Source organism: Hyperolius riggenbachi, chromosome 2 (genome assembly GCF_040937935.1).
Source record: "Hyperolius riggenbachi isolate aHypRig1 chromosome 2, aHypRig1.pri, whole genome shotgun sequence".
In the NCBI taxonomy this organism is placed as follows: Eukaryota; Metazoa; Chordata; class Amphibia; order Anura; family Hyperoliidae; genus Hyperolius; species Hyperolius riggenbachi.
This window is the reverse complement of record NC_090647.1, coordinates 85052550-85068426: the sequence shown is the minus strand read 5'-3', so window position 1 is coordinate 85068426 and position 15877 is coordinate 85052550. Positions and strand designations below refer to the sequence as shown.

At 51.4% G+C, this 15877-nt stretch overlaps 1 protein-coding gene across 1 annotated transcript in view; it reads left to right on the top strand.

The window, feature by feature from the left end:
* The first annotated feature begins 1475 nt into the window (after positions 1-1475).
* Positions 1476-15877, top strand: part of URAD (ureidoimidazoline (2-oxo-4-hydroxy-4-carboxy-5-) decarboxylase) — a 49084-nt gene continuing 34682 nt past the window's right edge. Inside the window, exon 1 of the mRNA XM_068265015.1 lies at positions 1476-1708. Coding sequence (XP_068121116.1) covers positions 1534-1708 — 175 coding nt within the window. The 5' untranslated portion in view covers positions 1476-1533. The remainder of the gene's footprint in view (positions 1709-15877) is intronic.

Genomic DNA, 15877 nt, shown 5'->3' with positions numbered 1-15877 from the left:
CGTTTTTGGGCGATTTGCGGCGATTAGCACAAATCGCCAAAGTAAGAATGGGCCCATAGGGTTTCATTACGCTAGCACTTTTAAAAAGTGCTAGGTTTGAGCGTTTTGCCGAAATCGCGGCAAAACGCTCTAGTGTGAATGGGGCCTAATTCAATAGGATGGATCACACCAGAGCAATGGGATTTTTTTCCCAAAACACAAATGTAGGTCCTGCGGCATTTCTAAGGTGTTTATGCCTCAATGTTAAGTATAGAGGTGCGTACACACATGCGACTATAGTCGTTTGAAACGATCGTTCCCCGATCGTTTCAAACGATGATCGTTTAAAAAAAAAAAAGCAACCAACGATCATTAAGTCTAACGACGGACGAGCTAGATCGTTCAAAATGAACGATCTAGCTTGGCGGATTTTTACCAACGACGATCGTTTGCAAAAGTAGTACATCGTTGGAAACGGTCGTTCGTACTAGGCTTGACATGCGCATTTCGCTATTTCTCCATGAAACTTCTCATTTTTATGCGCAAGCGCAATAGTTGCTTTAGGTGATGTAACGTTCGTTCTAACGATCAGATCGTTACACACAATTTAAAACTAACTTTACTTAGGTCCTTCTTTCATCAATTAAAAGTTCGTTCGTCGTTCTCAACGAACGATCGTTGTCGCATGTGTGTACGTAGCATAGGAAAGCAGGAAAAAATGCTATAACAGAGCCATTTTCCTAGCGGTTTTTTTTTTTTTAAAGATGATCTCTTCCAGGTCAAAGTGTAGAAGAAGTATAAAACCGCTAAACAAGGACGCTCCAAAAATTGCTAGGCATAAATAGAAAATCGCTAGCCACATGCCTGGAAGAGAAAATTGTTTTAAGTGTTTTTTTTTAAAGTGAAGCGTTTGCGATTACGCTCCTGATTTTTGGTATGCACTAGCCCTCAATCGCTCAGGCTAGATTCACAGTGGGACGTTGCGTTTTGATGTAACGTTAAAGTCGCACCGCAAACTTACAACGCAACGCGCCCAAAAAGTCGGAACGCAGTGTTACCGTCGCATACAGCAGATACAGTAAAAAATACAGGCAATGAAAAGTATGCTTCCAAGTCATTACTGAGCATGTGCCAACAGTCCAACGCAGCTAATAACGTGTATAACGCACTGCATGCAGCACTTTTACTTAACGTGCAGCGTTAGACACCAACGCAACTTCTGCACTGTGAACGGGGTATTGATTTTTCATTGCTGTGAGTTATTCTGCTTTAAATGCTGTTTTAACGTGCAACTTTAACGTCCCACTGTGAACTTAGCCTCAAATAAACATGGTATACATAGTGAATAGAAAAATATTTTACTCTAGGGTATTCTGTAGAAATGTTTTTTTTCTTTATATGTTTTCATGCAACTACAGTGTGTGGACTTTGGCTGAAGGTCTCTGACCTCACAGTTTAGTTAAAAGTGAACTTATTAACTTAATATTTCAGGCAGACTGCAGTTCAGGATTGCACTCACACATCATCCTCCTGTGTTGGGCTATCATCATCATCATGGATATACAGACAGTAAACGACATGAATTATGAGGCCTTCCTGGACAACTTTGGGAATATTATAGAGAAGTGTCCTCTCGTAGCAGCCGCGGTGTGGTCTAAGCTCCCGTTTTCAAGTCTTCATGAAATGGAGGAATGTGTCTATGAGTTTATTGACTCCCTGCCACCATCTGGTAAGACTGCGCTTTCTGCTAACCTCCTTGTATATTGTGTATTGTCCTACTCCTCACTCCTTGTATATTGTGTATTGTCCTACTCCTTCTTGTGTACTGCTTGTCGCACAGATCAGCCTCCCAGCTGTTGAACATAAGCATATTTTTATCATGCAGCCAGGGCCGGTTCTAGACTTTCTGCTGCCTGGGGAAAACTTGTGAGGATGTCCCCCCCCCCCCCCAATTTGGAGTGATCGTACAGCATCCAATAATTTGCCCCATGCCCTATTGCTGTGGTGTGACCCCCCCCCCCCCCAAAAAAAAAAACACCCTCAGTATAGGTGGGTAGGTAGCAAGGTATAGGTGCCCCAAGTATAGTTTAGCCGGTGTATAGTTGCCCCCCATATAGGTAGTCAAGCATAGTTTCCCTGAGAAGAGGAAGCCTGACATAGGTTCCCCCAGTATAGGTTAGCCAAGTGTAGATGCCCCCAGTATTGGTTAGCCAGGCAAAGGTGCCCGCAGTATAGGTCAGCCAAGTATAGTTGCCCCCAGTGTAGGTAGTCAAGCATAGTTTCCCCCAGTAGAGGAAGCCAGACATTAGTGCCCCCAGTACAGGTTAGCCAGGCAAAGGTGCCCCCAGTATAGGTAACCAGGTGTAGTTGCCCCCAGTATAGGTTAGCCAGTATAGTTGCCAGAGTTGCCAACTCATCCCTTTAATTACTGACACATCTTAGTTATACAGGTTCTGGGGCTATTTGCACATAATCAGTGCCTTAACTGAATCTACCTAGCCACAAAACCTGTATAATTCATATGTGTCAGTAATTAAAGGGATGAGTTGGCAACACTGATAGTTGCCCCTAGTATAGGTTAGCCAGATATAGGTGCCCCCAGTATAGGTAGCCAGTATAGTTGCCCCTAGTATAGGTTAGCCAGGTAGGTACTGCCAGTAGTGATGGTCAAGTAGATGCAAATAGCTTTGAGTTGATGCAAATTTATACAAATGTTTATGCAAATTTATGCAGCTTGAAAATGAACCAATCAAATTTTACCTCAGGAGAATTAGATTCATTTTTAAACTGCATAAACATACATAAAAATTTGCATTAATTTGCATCAACTCGAAGTTATGTGCATCTACTTGACCATCACTAGAAGCTATAGTTGCCCCCAGTAATGGTAGCCAATGTAGTTGCCCAAAGTATAGGCAGCCAGTATAGTTGCCCCTAGTGTAGGTAGTCAGTATAGTTGCCCCCAGTATAATAATCATCATCATCTGAACAATTGTAGAGTGCTTTTTTCCTGTCAGACTCAAAGCGCTCAAGAGCTGCAGCCATTCCAATGGGATGCGCTTAAGAGGCCACCCTGCAGTGTTAGAAAGTCCTGCCTTGAACTCCTTACTGAATAGGCAGGGCCGGATTTACCATAAGGCTGTGTAGGCACGTGCCTAAAAGCGCCTGATGAGGGAAAAGCGGCTCACTCCCCTCCAAGGACCTCTCTCCCTCCTTCCCTATGCAGAATCCTGATGAGAGTGTAAATGAAAGGTTACTCACCATTAGTGTTGGGCGAACATCCAGAAGTTCGTGTTCGGGGTCGTTCGGCCGAACATGCCCCCGATATTCGGCATGTTCGGGCCGACCCCCGAACCCAATGCTAGTCTATGGGGACCCCGAATATGTCCCTTTGGGGCCCCCTATAGGGTCCCAGCATAAAGGGAGAGCATGCCCCGAGCGCTGGGGGGTCGGAAATGCCCCCCACCCCTCCCCGCTAAGCTCTCCCTTCTGCTGGACCCTATAAAATTAAATAGAAGTCCCCCGAAAGTACCTTGCAGGCTGGCAGGAGGAGGGCAGCTGGAGATCCTAGGCGCTAGTACGATCTGGTACTTCTGCCCTCTACATGATGACACGTACCCTCGTACGCGTCATCGCGGTACTTCTGCTCTCTCTTGACGCGACTTCAAATGTAAACAGGAAGTGCGTCAGAGAGAGGGCGGAAGTACCGGATGGTACTAGCGCCTAGGATCTCCGGCTGCTCTCTTCCTGCCCTCCTCCTGCCAGCCTGCAAGGTACTTTCGGGGGACTTCTATTTAATTTTATAGGGTCCAGCAGAAGGGAGAGCTTAGCGGGGGGGGGCATTTCCGACCCCCCCCCCCCCCCTCGCGTTTGGGGCATGCTCTCCCTTTATGCTGGGACCCTATAGGGGGCTTTGTTCGGCCGGACACGGCTGTGTTCGGCCGAACACAGAGGGCCTGTTCGGGTTCGGGCAGCGTGGCCGAGCACCCTCCCGAACACCATGAGGTGTTCGGGGGGTGCGGAACCGAACCCGAACAGGCCAAAATCCGGGCGAACCCGAATAGTGGCGAACACTGTTCGCCCAACACTACTCACCAAGCCTGACATAGGTTCCCCCAGTATAGGTTAGCCAAGTGTAGATGCCCCCAGTATTGGTTAGCCAGGCAAAGGTGCCCCCAGTATAGGTCAGCCAAGTATAGTTGCCCCCAGTGTAGGTAGTCAAGCATAGTTTCCCCCAGTAGAGGAAGCCAGACATTAGTGCCCCCAGTACAGGTTAGCCAGGCAAAGGTGCCCCCAGTATAGGTAACCAGGTGTAGTTGCCCCCAGTATAGGTTAGCCAGTATAGTTGCCAGAGTTGCCAACTCATCCCTTTAATTACTGACACATCTTAGTTATACAGGTTCTGGGGCTATTTGCACATAATCAGTGCCTTAACTGCATCTACCTAGCCACAAAACCTGTATAATTCATATGTGTCAGTATGTGGCAGCACGGTGGCGTAGTGGTTAGCTCTCTCGCCTTGCAGCGCTGGGTCCCTGGTTCGAATCCCAGCCAGGGCACTATCTGCAAAGAGTTTGTATGTTCTCTCCGTGTCTGCGTGGGTTTCCTCCGGGCACTCCGGTTTCCTCCCACATTCCAAAAACATACGGATAAGTTAATTGGCTCCCCCTAAAAATTGGCCCTACACTACAGTACTTACACTACATAATATACACATACGGCAATGGTAGGGATTCGATTGTGAGCTCCTTTGAGGGACAGTTAGTGACAAGATATATATATATATATATATATATATATATACACTGTACAGCGCTGCGTAATATGTCGGCGCTATATAAATACTTTATAATAATAATAATAATAATAATAATAAATAATTAAAGGGATGAGTTGGCAACACTGAGAGCTGCCCCTAGTATAGGTTAGCCAGATATAGGTGCGCCCAGTATAGGTAGCCAGTATAGTTGCCCCTAGTATAGGTTAGCCAGGTAGGTACTGCCAGTAGTGATGGTCAAGTAGATGCAAATAGCTTTGAGTTGATGCAAATTTATACAAATGTTTATGCAAATTTATGCAGCTTGAAAATGAACCAATCAAATTTTACCTCAGGAGAATTAAGGCTCATACACACATCAGACCATGGTCTTTGGAAAATGAAAGATCACAGACCAGTTTTACCCCCTTCCATGTAGTATGAGAGCCATACCTACACAGTCTATTCTATGGAGCTGAACTCCCCATCAGAAAAAAATCTTTGCAAGATGCTGCACACAAAGATGCTGTACAGACACAAAAGATCAGTAGCTGCAAAAGATCTGTTCCTGCCAAAAATCCAACCCTGCAAATTGCAATGATAGTCTATGAGATCTGCAGATCATCATACACACATGATTTAACTGACAGATCTGCAGATCTGAAAATCCAACCTGGTGGATCTGATCTGCAGATGAATGTCAGTTAAATCATGTGTGTACGATGATCTGCAGTTCTCATAGACTATCATTGCAATTTGCAGGGTTGGATTTTTGGCAGGAACAGATCTTTTGCAGCTACAGATCTTTTGTGTCTGTACAGCATCTGTGTGTGCAGCATCTTGCAAAGTTTTTTTTCTGATGGGGAGTTCAGCTCCATAGAATAGACTGTGTAGAGTATGGCTCTCATACTACATGGAAGGGGGTAAAACAGATCTGTGATCTTTCATTTTCAAAAGACTATGGTCTGATGTGTGTATGAGCCTTTAGATTCATTTTCAAACTGCATAAACATACATAAAAATTTGCATTAATTTGCATCAACTCGAAGTTATGTGCATCTACTTGACCATCACTAGTAGCTATAGTTGCCCCCAGTAATGGTAGCCAATGTAGTTGCCCAGAGTATAGGCAGCCAGTATAGTTGCCCCTAGTGTAGGTAGTCAGTATAGTTGCCCCCAGTATAATAATCATCATCATCTGAACAATTGTAGAGTGCTTTTTTCCTGTCAGACTCAAAGCGCTCAAGAGCTGCAGCCATTCCAATGGGATGCGCTTAAGAGGCCACCCTGCAGTGTAATGCTACGTACACACATGCGACAACGATCGTTCGTTGAGGACGACGAATCAACTTTTAATTGATGAAAGAACAACCTAAGTAAAGTTAGTTTTAAAAGGTGTGTAACGATCTGAACGTTAGAACGAACGTTACATCACGTAAAGCAACTATTGCGCCTGCGCATAAAAATGAGAAGTTTCACGGAGAAATTGGGAAATGCGCATGTCAAGCCTAGTACGAACGACCGTTTCCAACGATGTACTACTTTTGCAAACGATCGTCGTTGGTTAAAATCCGCCGAGACAGAACTTTCTTTTGTAACGATTTGGCTCGTTCGTCGTTTGCCTTAATAGTCGGTGGTTCGTTTTTTGTAACGATCGTCGTTGGTAAAGATCGGGGAACGATCGTTACAAACGACTATAGTCGCATGTGTGTACGCACCTTTAGAAAGTCCTGCCTTGAACTCCTTACTGAATAGGCAGGGCCGGATTTACCATAAGGCTCTGTAGGCACGTGCCTAAAAGCGCCTGATGAGGGAAAAGCGGCTCACTCCCCTCCAAGGACCTCTCTCCCTCCTTCCCTATGCAGAATCCTGATGAGAGTGTAAATGAAAGGTTACTCACCATTAGTGTTGGGCGAACATCCAGAAGTTCGTGTTCGGGGTCGTTCGGCCGAACATGCCCCCGATATTCGGCATGTACGGGCCGACCCCCGAACCCAATGCTAGTCTATGGGGACCCCGAATATGTCCCTTTGGGGCCCCCTATAGGGTCCCAGCATAAAGGGAGAGCATGCCCCGAGCGCGGGGGGGTCGGAAATGCCCCCCACCCCTCCCCGCTAAGCTTTCCCTTCTGCTGGACCCTATAAAATTAAATAGAAGTCCCCCGAAAGTACCTTGCAGGCTGGCAGGAGGAGGGCAGCTGGAGATCCTAGGCGCTAGTACCATCTGGTACTTCTGCCCTCTACATGATGACACGTACCCTCGTACGCGTCATCGCGGTACTTCTGCTCTCTCTTGACGCGACTTCAAATGTAAACAGGAAGTGCGTCAGAGAGAGGGCGGAAGTACCGGATGGTACTAGCGCCTAGGATCTCCGGCTGCCCTCTTCCTGCCCTCCTCCTGCCAGCCTGCAAGGTACTTTCGGGGGACTTCTATTTAATTTTATAGGGTCCAGCAGAAGGGAGAGCTTATCGGGGAGGGGTGGGGGGCATTTCCGACCCCCCCCCCCCCCCCCCGCGCTCGGGGCATGCTCTCCCTTTATGCTGGGATCCTATAGGGGGCTTTGTTCGGCCGGACACGGCTGTGTTCTGCCGAACACAGAGGGCCTGTTCGGGTTCGGGCAGCGTGGCCGAGCACCCTCCCGAACACCATGAGGTGTTCGGGGGGTGCCGAACCGAACCCGAACAGGCCAAAATCCGGGCGAACCCGAACAGTGGCGAACACTGTTCGCCCAACACTACTCACCATGTTCTCTGAATTCCACTCAGAGGCGTATCTGGGTAATATGGCACCTATGGCAAACACTGGAAGTGCGCCCCCCACTCCTTTTTCCCTTGAAGGGTGGCTAGGTTAGTGTGCAGAGTGGGTGGCTAGATGAAGGGTGGCTGGGTCTAGGTGAAGGGTGGCTGGGGCAGGGTGGCTGGGTCCAACTGCAGGGTGGCTGGGTCTGGGTGCAGGGTGAGTCTGCATGCACAGTGGCTTGGGCAGGTTGAAGGGTGGCTGGGTGCAGGGTGGGTGGCTAGATGAAGGGTGGCTGGGTGCAGGGTGGCTTGGTGCAGGGTGAAGAGTGGCTGGATGCAGGGTGGCAGGGTGAATGGTGGCTGGGTAAAGGGTGGCTGGGTGAAGGGTGGCAGGGTGCATGGTGAAGGGTGGCTTGCTGCAGGGTGGATGGGTGAAGGTTTGCAGGGTGAAGGGTGGTAGGGTGCTGGGTGAAGGGTGGCTGGCTGCAGGGTGAATAGTGGCTGGGTGCAGGGTGAAGGGTGGCTGGGTGAAGGGTGGCTGGCTGCAGGGTGAATAGTGGCTGGGTGGAAGGTGGCTGGGTGAATAGTGGCTAGGTGCTGGGTGAAGGGTAACTGGGTGCAGGGTTCTGGTTGAAGGGTGGCTGGCTGCAGGGTGAATAGTGGCTGGGTGCAAGGTGGCTGGCTGCAGGGTGGCTGGGTGAAGTGTAACTGGGTGCAGGGTGGCTGGGTGCAGGGTGAATAGTGGCTGGGTGGCTGGGTGAAGGGTGGCTGGGTAAAGGGTGGCTGGGTAAAGGATGGGTGGCTGGGTGCTGGGTGAAGGGTAACTGGGTGAAGAGTGGCTGGGTGCAGGGTGAAGCGTGGCTGGGTGCAGGGTGAGTGGCTGGCTGCATAGTGGCTGGGTGAAGGGTGGCTGGGTGCAGGGTGGCTGGGTGCAGGGTGAAGGGTGGCTGGCTGCAGGGTGAACAGTGACTGGGTGCAGGGTGGCTGGGTGCTAGGTGAAGGGTGGGTGGGTAAAGGGTGAAGGGTGGCTGGGTGTGAGGTGGCTGGGTGCAGGGTGGCTGACTGAAGGGTGGCTGGGTGCAGGGTGGCTGGGTGCAGGGTGAAGGGTGGCTGGCTGCAGGGTGAACAGTGGCTGGGTGCAGGGTGGCTGGGTGCTAGGTGAAGGGTGGGTGGGTAAAGGGTGAAGGGTGGCTGGGTGTGAGGTGGCTGGGTGAAGGGTAACTGGGTACTGGGTGAAGGGTGCCTGGCTGCAGGGTGAATAGTGGCTAGGTGCAGTGTGGCTGGGTGAGGGGTGGCTGGGTGCAGGGTGGCTGGGTGAAGAGTGGCTGGGTGAAGGGTGGCTGGCTGCAGGGTTCTGGGTGAAGGGTGGCTGGCTGCAGGGTGAATAGTGGCTGGGTGCAGGGTGGCTGACTGAAGGCTGGCTGGGTGAAGTGTAACTGGGTGCAGGGTGGCTGGGTGCAGGGTGAATAGTGGCTGGGTGCAAGGTGGCTGGGTGAATAGTGGCTAGGTGCAGTGTGGCTGGGTGAGGGGTGGCTTGGTGAAAGGTGGCTGAGTGAAGGGTGGCTGGGTGCTGGGTGAAGGGTAACTGGGTGCAGGGTTCTGAGTGAAGGGTGGCTGGCTGCAGGGTGAATAGTGGCTGGGTGAGGGGTGGCTGGGTGCAGAGTGGCTGGGTGAAGGGTGGCAGGGTGCTGGGTGAAGGGTAACTGGGTGCAGGGTTCTGGGTGAAGGGTGGCAGGGTGAATAGTGGCTGGGTGCTAGGTGCAGTGTGGCTGGGTGCGGGGTGGCTGGGTGCAGGGTGGCTGGGTGAAGGGTGGCTGGGTGCTGGGTGAAGGGTAACTGGGTGAAGGGTGGCTGGCTGCAGGGTGAATAGTGGCTGGGTGCAAGGTGGCTGGCTGCAGGGTGGCTGGGTGAAGTGTAACTGGGTGCAGGGTGGCTGGGTGCAGGGTGAATAGTGGCTGGCTGCAGGGTTCTGGGTGAAGGGTGGCTGGCTGCAGGGTGAATAGTGGCTGGGTGCAGGGTGGCTGACTGAAGGCTGGCTGGGTGAAGTGTAACTGGGTGCAGGGTGGCTGGGTGCAGGGTGAATAGTGGCTGGGTGCAAGGTGGCTGGGTGAATAGTGGCTAGGTGCAGTGTGGCTGGGTGAGGGGTGGCTGGGTGAAAGGTGGCTGAGTGAAGGGTGGCTGGGTGCTGGGTGAAGGGTAACTGGGTGCAGGGTTCTGAGTGAAGGGTGGCTGGCTGCAGGGTGAATAGTGGCTGGGTGAGGGGTGGCTGGGTGCAGAGTGGCTGGGTGAAGGGTGGCTGGGTGAAAGGTGGCTGAGTGAAGGGTGGCTGGGTGCTGGGTGAAGGGTAACTGGGTGCAGGGTTCTGAGTGAAGGGTGGCTGGCTGCAGGGTGAATAGTGGCTGGGTGAGGGGTGGCTGGGTGCAGAGTGGCTGGGTGAAGGGTGGCGGGGTGCTGGGTGAAGGGTAACTGGGTGCAGGGTTCTGGGTGAAGGGTGGCAGGGTGAATAGTGGCTGGGTGCTAGGTGCAGTGTGGCTGGGTGCGGGGTGGCTGGGTGCAGGGTGGCTGGGTGAAGGGTGGCTGGGTGCTGGGTGAAGGGTAACTGGGTGAAGAGTGGCTGGCTGCAGGGTGAATAGTGGCTGGGTGCAAGGTGGCTGGCTGCAGGGTGGCTGGGTGAAGTGTAACTGGGTGCAGGGTGGCTGGGTGCAGGGTGAATAGTTGCTGGGTAAAGGGTGGCTGGGTAAAGGATGGGTGGCTGGGTGCTGGGTGAAGGGTAACTGGGTGCAGGGTGAAGAGTCACTGGGTGCACGCCAGGGTGAAGGATGGCTGAGTACAGGTCAGGATGGCTGGGCAGAGTGAATGGTCGCTGGGTACAGGCTGCTTGCTTTACCTGTATCCCGGTGTGTGCCGCTCCCCCAACGCCGCCGCTGTAGCCAAGTTCCCACCGGCGTCATAGTAACCATGGCACTAGCAATGCCTGCACCCCTCCAGATCCACGTCTGATTCCACTGACAAGATCTCCCAGAACGGAGGATCAGAGAGGACCGATGTGGGACAGGACGGCTACAGGGGGCTTGGGGACAGTGGCGTACCTAGGGCATTTGACACCCGGTGCTGGGTATTAAAAAGACACCCCCCCCCCCCCCCCCATAAAAAAAAAACAAAAAACAGCAAATGTGGCATGCTAAACGTGACACGGAGGGTAATGCCAGGTGTAGGCTCGCTCCCCCCCCTAAAGTTGTCCTTAGTATAGTATAGTGGCACCAGTATAGCTAACAAAAAATGGGTGCGGTTATAACATGCGGCGCGCATTGCGCGCCGCGGCGAAAAATGGGCGTGGCCATGACCGGATGAGGGCAGAGCTAACTAATTTAAAGTGAACCCGGGATAAGAGTGATATGGAGGCTGCCATATTCATTTCCTTTTAAACAATAGGCAGCCCTGCTGATCTATTTGGCTGCAGTAGTGAACTGAATTACACCAGAAACAATCATGCAGCTAATCTTGTCAGTTCTGACAATATTGTCAGAAACCCCTGACCTGCTGCATGCTTATTCAGGGTCTATGGTTGAAAGAATTAGATGCAGAGGACCAGCACAGCAGCCAGGCAGCTGGTATTGCTTAAAAGGAGATAAATATTGCAGCCCAATATTATTCTCACCTCGGGTTCCCCTTAAAAGTGCAACACAAAGACAGTGGGCCTTTCCCCAGAAAATTCACATAATTGTTCAGGTTTTCTCAAGAAAATACACGTAATGTGAACAGATTTGACCAGAAAATAGTTCAATCATGTCGGCAGATTTGCCCAAAAAACACGTTCAATCATGTCGGCAGATTTGCCCAAAAAACACGTTCCATCATGTCGGCAGATTTGCCCAAAAAACACGTTCCATCATGTCGGCAGATTTGCCCAAAAAACACGTTCCATCATGTCGGCAGATTTGCCCAAAAAACACGTTCCATCATGTCGGCAGATTTGCCCAGAAAATACATGCAATCATGTCGGCAGATTTGCCCAGAAAATACATGCAATCATGTCGGCAGATTTGCCCTGAAAATACATGCCAGTGTTCTCCCCAGAATTTTTTTCCAGCCGGGTGGCATGAAATAGTAGCCGGGTGGGGCGAGTTGAAAATGCAGGGCAACTGTGCTTACAGCATAGGAGGAGGTAAGGAGGTGAGCCGATGACAGCCGGGTGGTCACAAAATCTAGCCGGGTGGAGCACCCGGCTAAAAGAGCCTGGGGAGAACACTGCATGCAATCATGTCGGCAGATTTGCCCAGAGAATACATGCAATCATGTCGGCAGATTTGCCCAGAAAATACATGCAATCATGTCGGCAGATTTGCCCAGAAAATACATGCAATCATGTCGGCAGATTTGCCCAGAAAATACATGCAATCATGTCGGCAGATTTGCCCAGAAAATACTTCAATCATGTAGCAGACCTGGCCAGAACAGTCGATACACCTGCTAATATAAATTAAATAAAAATGTACTCACCTGAAGCAGCAGCAGACCTCCTGTCCCGGCCTCCGTCCGGCGCGCAGCTCTCACGATCCTCTGCAGCCAGCCAGCAACTGAAACTCCCGCGCTGAGAGCAGGGCTACGGGAAAATGGCGCTCGAAGCCCTGCATTGCAGACTCAGTCTCCAGAGCAGGGCTTCGGACGCCATTTTACTGTAGCCCTGCTCTGCCGCTGTTGGAGCTGCTGCTGTCAGTGAACTGACACAGCGTCTATTAGACGCCGAAAATCAGTTCACGCTGGGGGTGCTTGGACAATATTAGGGGGTGCTTCAGCACCCAAACCACCCCCCTGGCACCGCCACTGCCCCAGTATAGCTAGTATAGTTGCCCCAGTATAGCATAGTGGCCCCAGTATAGTTTAGTGTAGCATAGTGGCCCCCAGTGGAGCATAGTGGCCCCCAGTGGAGCATAGTGGCCCCCAGTGGAGCATAGTGGCCCCCAGTGGAGCATAGTGGCCCCCAGTGGAGCATAGTGGCCCCCAGTGGAGCATAGTGGCCCCCAGTGGAGCATAGTGGCCCCCAGTGGAGCATAGTGGCCCCCAGTGGAGCATAGGTGCCCCCAGTGGAGCATAGGTGCCCCCAGTGGAGCATAGGTGCCCCCAGTGGAGCATAGGTGCCCCCAGTGGAGCATAGGTGCCCCCAGTTTAGCATAGTGGCCCCCAGTGGAGCATAGGTGCCCCCAGTGGAGCATAGGTGCCCCCAGTGGAGCATAGGTGCCCCCAGTGGAGCATAGGTGCCCCCAGTGGAGCATAGTGGCCCCCAGTGGAGCATAGTGGCCCCCAGAGCAGCATAGTGGCCCCCAGAGCAGCATAGTGGCCCCCAGAGCAGCATAGTGGCCCCCAGAGCAGCATAGTGGCCCCCAGTGTAGCATAGTGGCCCCCAGTGTAGCATAGTGGCCCCCAGTGTAGCATAGTGGCCCCCAGTGTAGCATAGTGGCCCCCAGTGTAGCATAGGTGCCCCCAGTGTAGCATAGGTGCCCCCAGTGTAGCATAGTGGCCCCCAGTGTAGCATAGTGGCCCCCAGTGTAGCATAGGTGCCCCCAGTGTAGCATAGGTGCCCCCAGTGTAGCATAGGTGCCCCCAGTGTAGCATAGTGGCCCCCAGTGTAGCATAGGTGCCCCCAGTGTAGCATAGGTGCCCCCAGTGTAGCATAGGTGCCCCCAGTGTAGCATAGGTGCCCCCAGTGTAGCATAGGTGCCCCCAGTGTAGCATAGGTGCCCCCAGTGTAGCATAGGTGCCCCCAGTGTAGCATAGGTGCCCCCAGTGTAGCATAGGTGCCCCCAGTGTAGCATAGGTGCCCCCAGTGTAGCATAGTGGCCCCCAGTGTAGCATAGTGGCCCCCAGTGTAGCATAGTGGCCCCCAGTGTAGCATAGGTGCCCCCGGTGTAGCATAGGTGCCCCCGGTGTAGCATAGTGGCCCCCGGTGTAGCATAGTGGCCCCCGGTGTAGCATAGTGGCCCCCGGTGTAGCATAGTGGCCCCCGGTGTAGCATAGTGGCCCCCGGTGTAGCATAGTGGCCCCCGGTGTAGCATAGGTGCCCCCGGTATGAGGGAAGGTGGGGTGGCGGGGTCCCCTCCTTCCGGCGCTTCCCCCTCCTAATTAGCAGCAGCCAGCAGCTTAGCGAAGCGGGCGGGGAGGACTTACTCACCTGCTCCAGGCGATGGCGCATAACGTTATCCTCACGTGACGCTGGTCTCTCTGTCGCTCACTGTGCTTCCGCAAATCAGGAAGCACAGTGGGCGGTGGAGAAGGTGGAGACCAGCGTCAGGTGACGATGACGCTATGCGCCATCGCCTGGAACGCAGGAAGTAGGTGAGTAAGTCTTCTCCGCCCGCTCCTGCCCGCTCATCAAGCTGCTGCTAATTAGGAGGGGGAAGCGCCAGAAGGAGGGGACCCAGGTGAGGGAGGTGGGGGGTCCGGCCCCCCTCCCCGCCGCTTTCCCCGCCACCCCTCCTTTCCGGGTTGCTTCCCCCTCCTGTCCTGCCTGCACAGTGCACAGGCCTCTGTGGGAGGCCTTGGTGACACCCCCTGGGGCACCCGACACCCGGTGCGGGGCGCCCCATGCCGCCCTATGGTAGGAACGCCACTGCTTGGGGAAGCCCCAGGTAAGTGAAACTGTTTGTTTTTAACTAATCTTCAGTTCTGCCTTAAGCCACTGACTTTCATTTATTTAAGCCTTGTTCACATTATAAATCGCCAGCGCTATCGCAAGCGCTGAGCGATTTATTGAGAGTCTTTTTTCAGCGCTTTTCCCTGCGCTTTGCGCTTAGAAAAGCAATTTTCTAAGCGCTTTTGCAGAGCGATCCGTTTTTTCACTTCCTGACATCAGTCAGGAAGTGAACTCTTTCACTTCTGGCCTAGACAAGCACGTGAGCAAGCGCTGCAACAGCCCGAAACGGCTGTTGTGCCTGTCCACTCATCCCCTGGTCACCGCACCTCCTTCCATCAACCACACACACAACGGACACAGGTTTGATGTATCACGTCTGATGCAAGTCTGATGTATGTATCCATTATATGTAGGTAGAAAAAAACAAAGTCTTGTAAAAGTAATACCTTTTAATGGCTAACTGATAAAGTTGAATAATGTAAGCTTTCTGGGATCTAGTCCCCTTCTTCAGGCATATTTCCAGATGTTAGCTGTAGTAAAACACTGATGCAAGTAAATAGCAAACAAAGATGGCAGTTTATCTGACAATAATGTTTGGCATTAAATGCAAATAACAGGACAGTTCCCGGACTGTTTATTGATATGGTACACATTTGAATTTTCTTCCTTCCTTCTGTGATACCAGAAGCACATCTCTGGGGGATGTGTGGTATAACTCCCTCTAAGGCTGAGTGCCCAGCAAATTCCTTTTTGTAATATGCTTGTTCAGGGGCTATGGCTAAAAGTATTAGAGGCAAAGGATCAGCAGGATAGCCAGGCAACTAGTATTGCTTAAAAGCAAGTAAATATGGCAGCCTCCATATACAGTATATCTCATTACGCTTCCATTACAGTTGTACAGTTGAGTATATCTCATTACAGGCTCGTAAAAATATTCCATCCCTGCAATTCACCAAAATGAACACAAGATGTCAGTCATGTTACATGTTACAAGCTTACAAAGGCTCAGTTTCTTGTAAGTAATTTGACTTTTTTCTAAAGCACTAAAGGTGGCCATACATCTAGCAATTTGGCTGTATGATTGACCACTCGATTCAATCATTTTATAGAATCGAGAGGGAATCGAGTGTGTTCCAGAATTCCCAATTGATGGAAACTGGCTGATATGTCGAATTGACCAGCTTAGTCGATCGTGCAGGATGCAAGATATCGGTCGATCGCACAGGAATCCGCTACTCTTCACATGTCACTCGATCGACTCTGAATCGATTTTTGCATTTAGAGCCTGGAGACACAACATCGGTCAGATCAATTAGTGAAGGTGAATCGCATAGAATATCGCCTGTAGTGTGTGGGGCGCTAGCCGATCGACTTTTGCTCATCCACACTGGAGTCGATTCCTTAATAAAGTCGATTGCTTTGTCGGTTGAATTAGAATTGCTTGATGTATGGCTACCTTTAGGTCTATGGCTCACTAGAGCGATTTCAACAGCAAATCAACAACCGCCAGAGATCCAAAAATCGCTATGCCTATGCAAGTAGATGGAGGTGAACCCTCTGAACCGATTGCGCTTTGCTCTGTCTGCAGCTTTTTTGCAATTCTGATTGTGATTGAGGCCGATTTTATACTACTTCTTTTATACTTTTATACCGTAACGGTGATCAAATGGCAGAACAGCTTGCCGTAGTTCATATGACCCTGTGGGGATTGCAACACATATGGGTCATATGTGTAGGTCCGCCCTCTCTTAACAAGTCAAAATTTCATAAAAT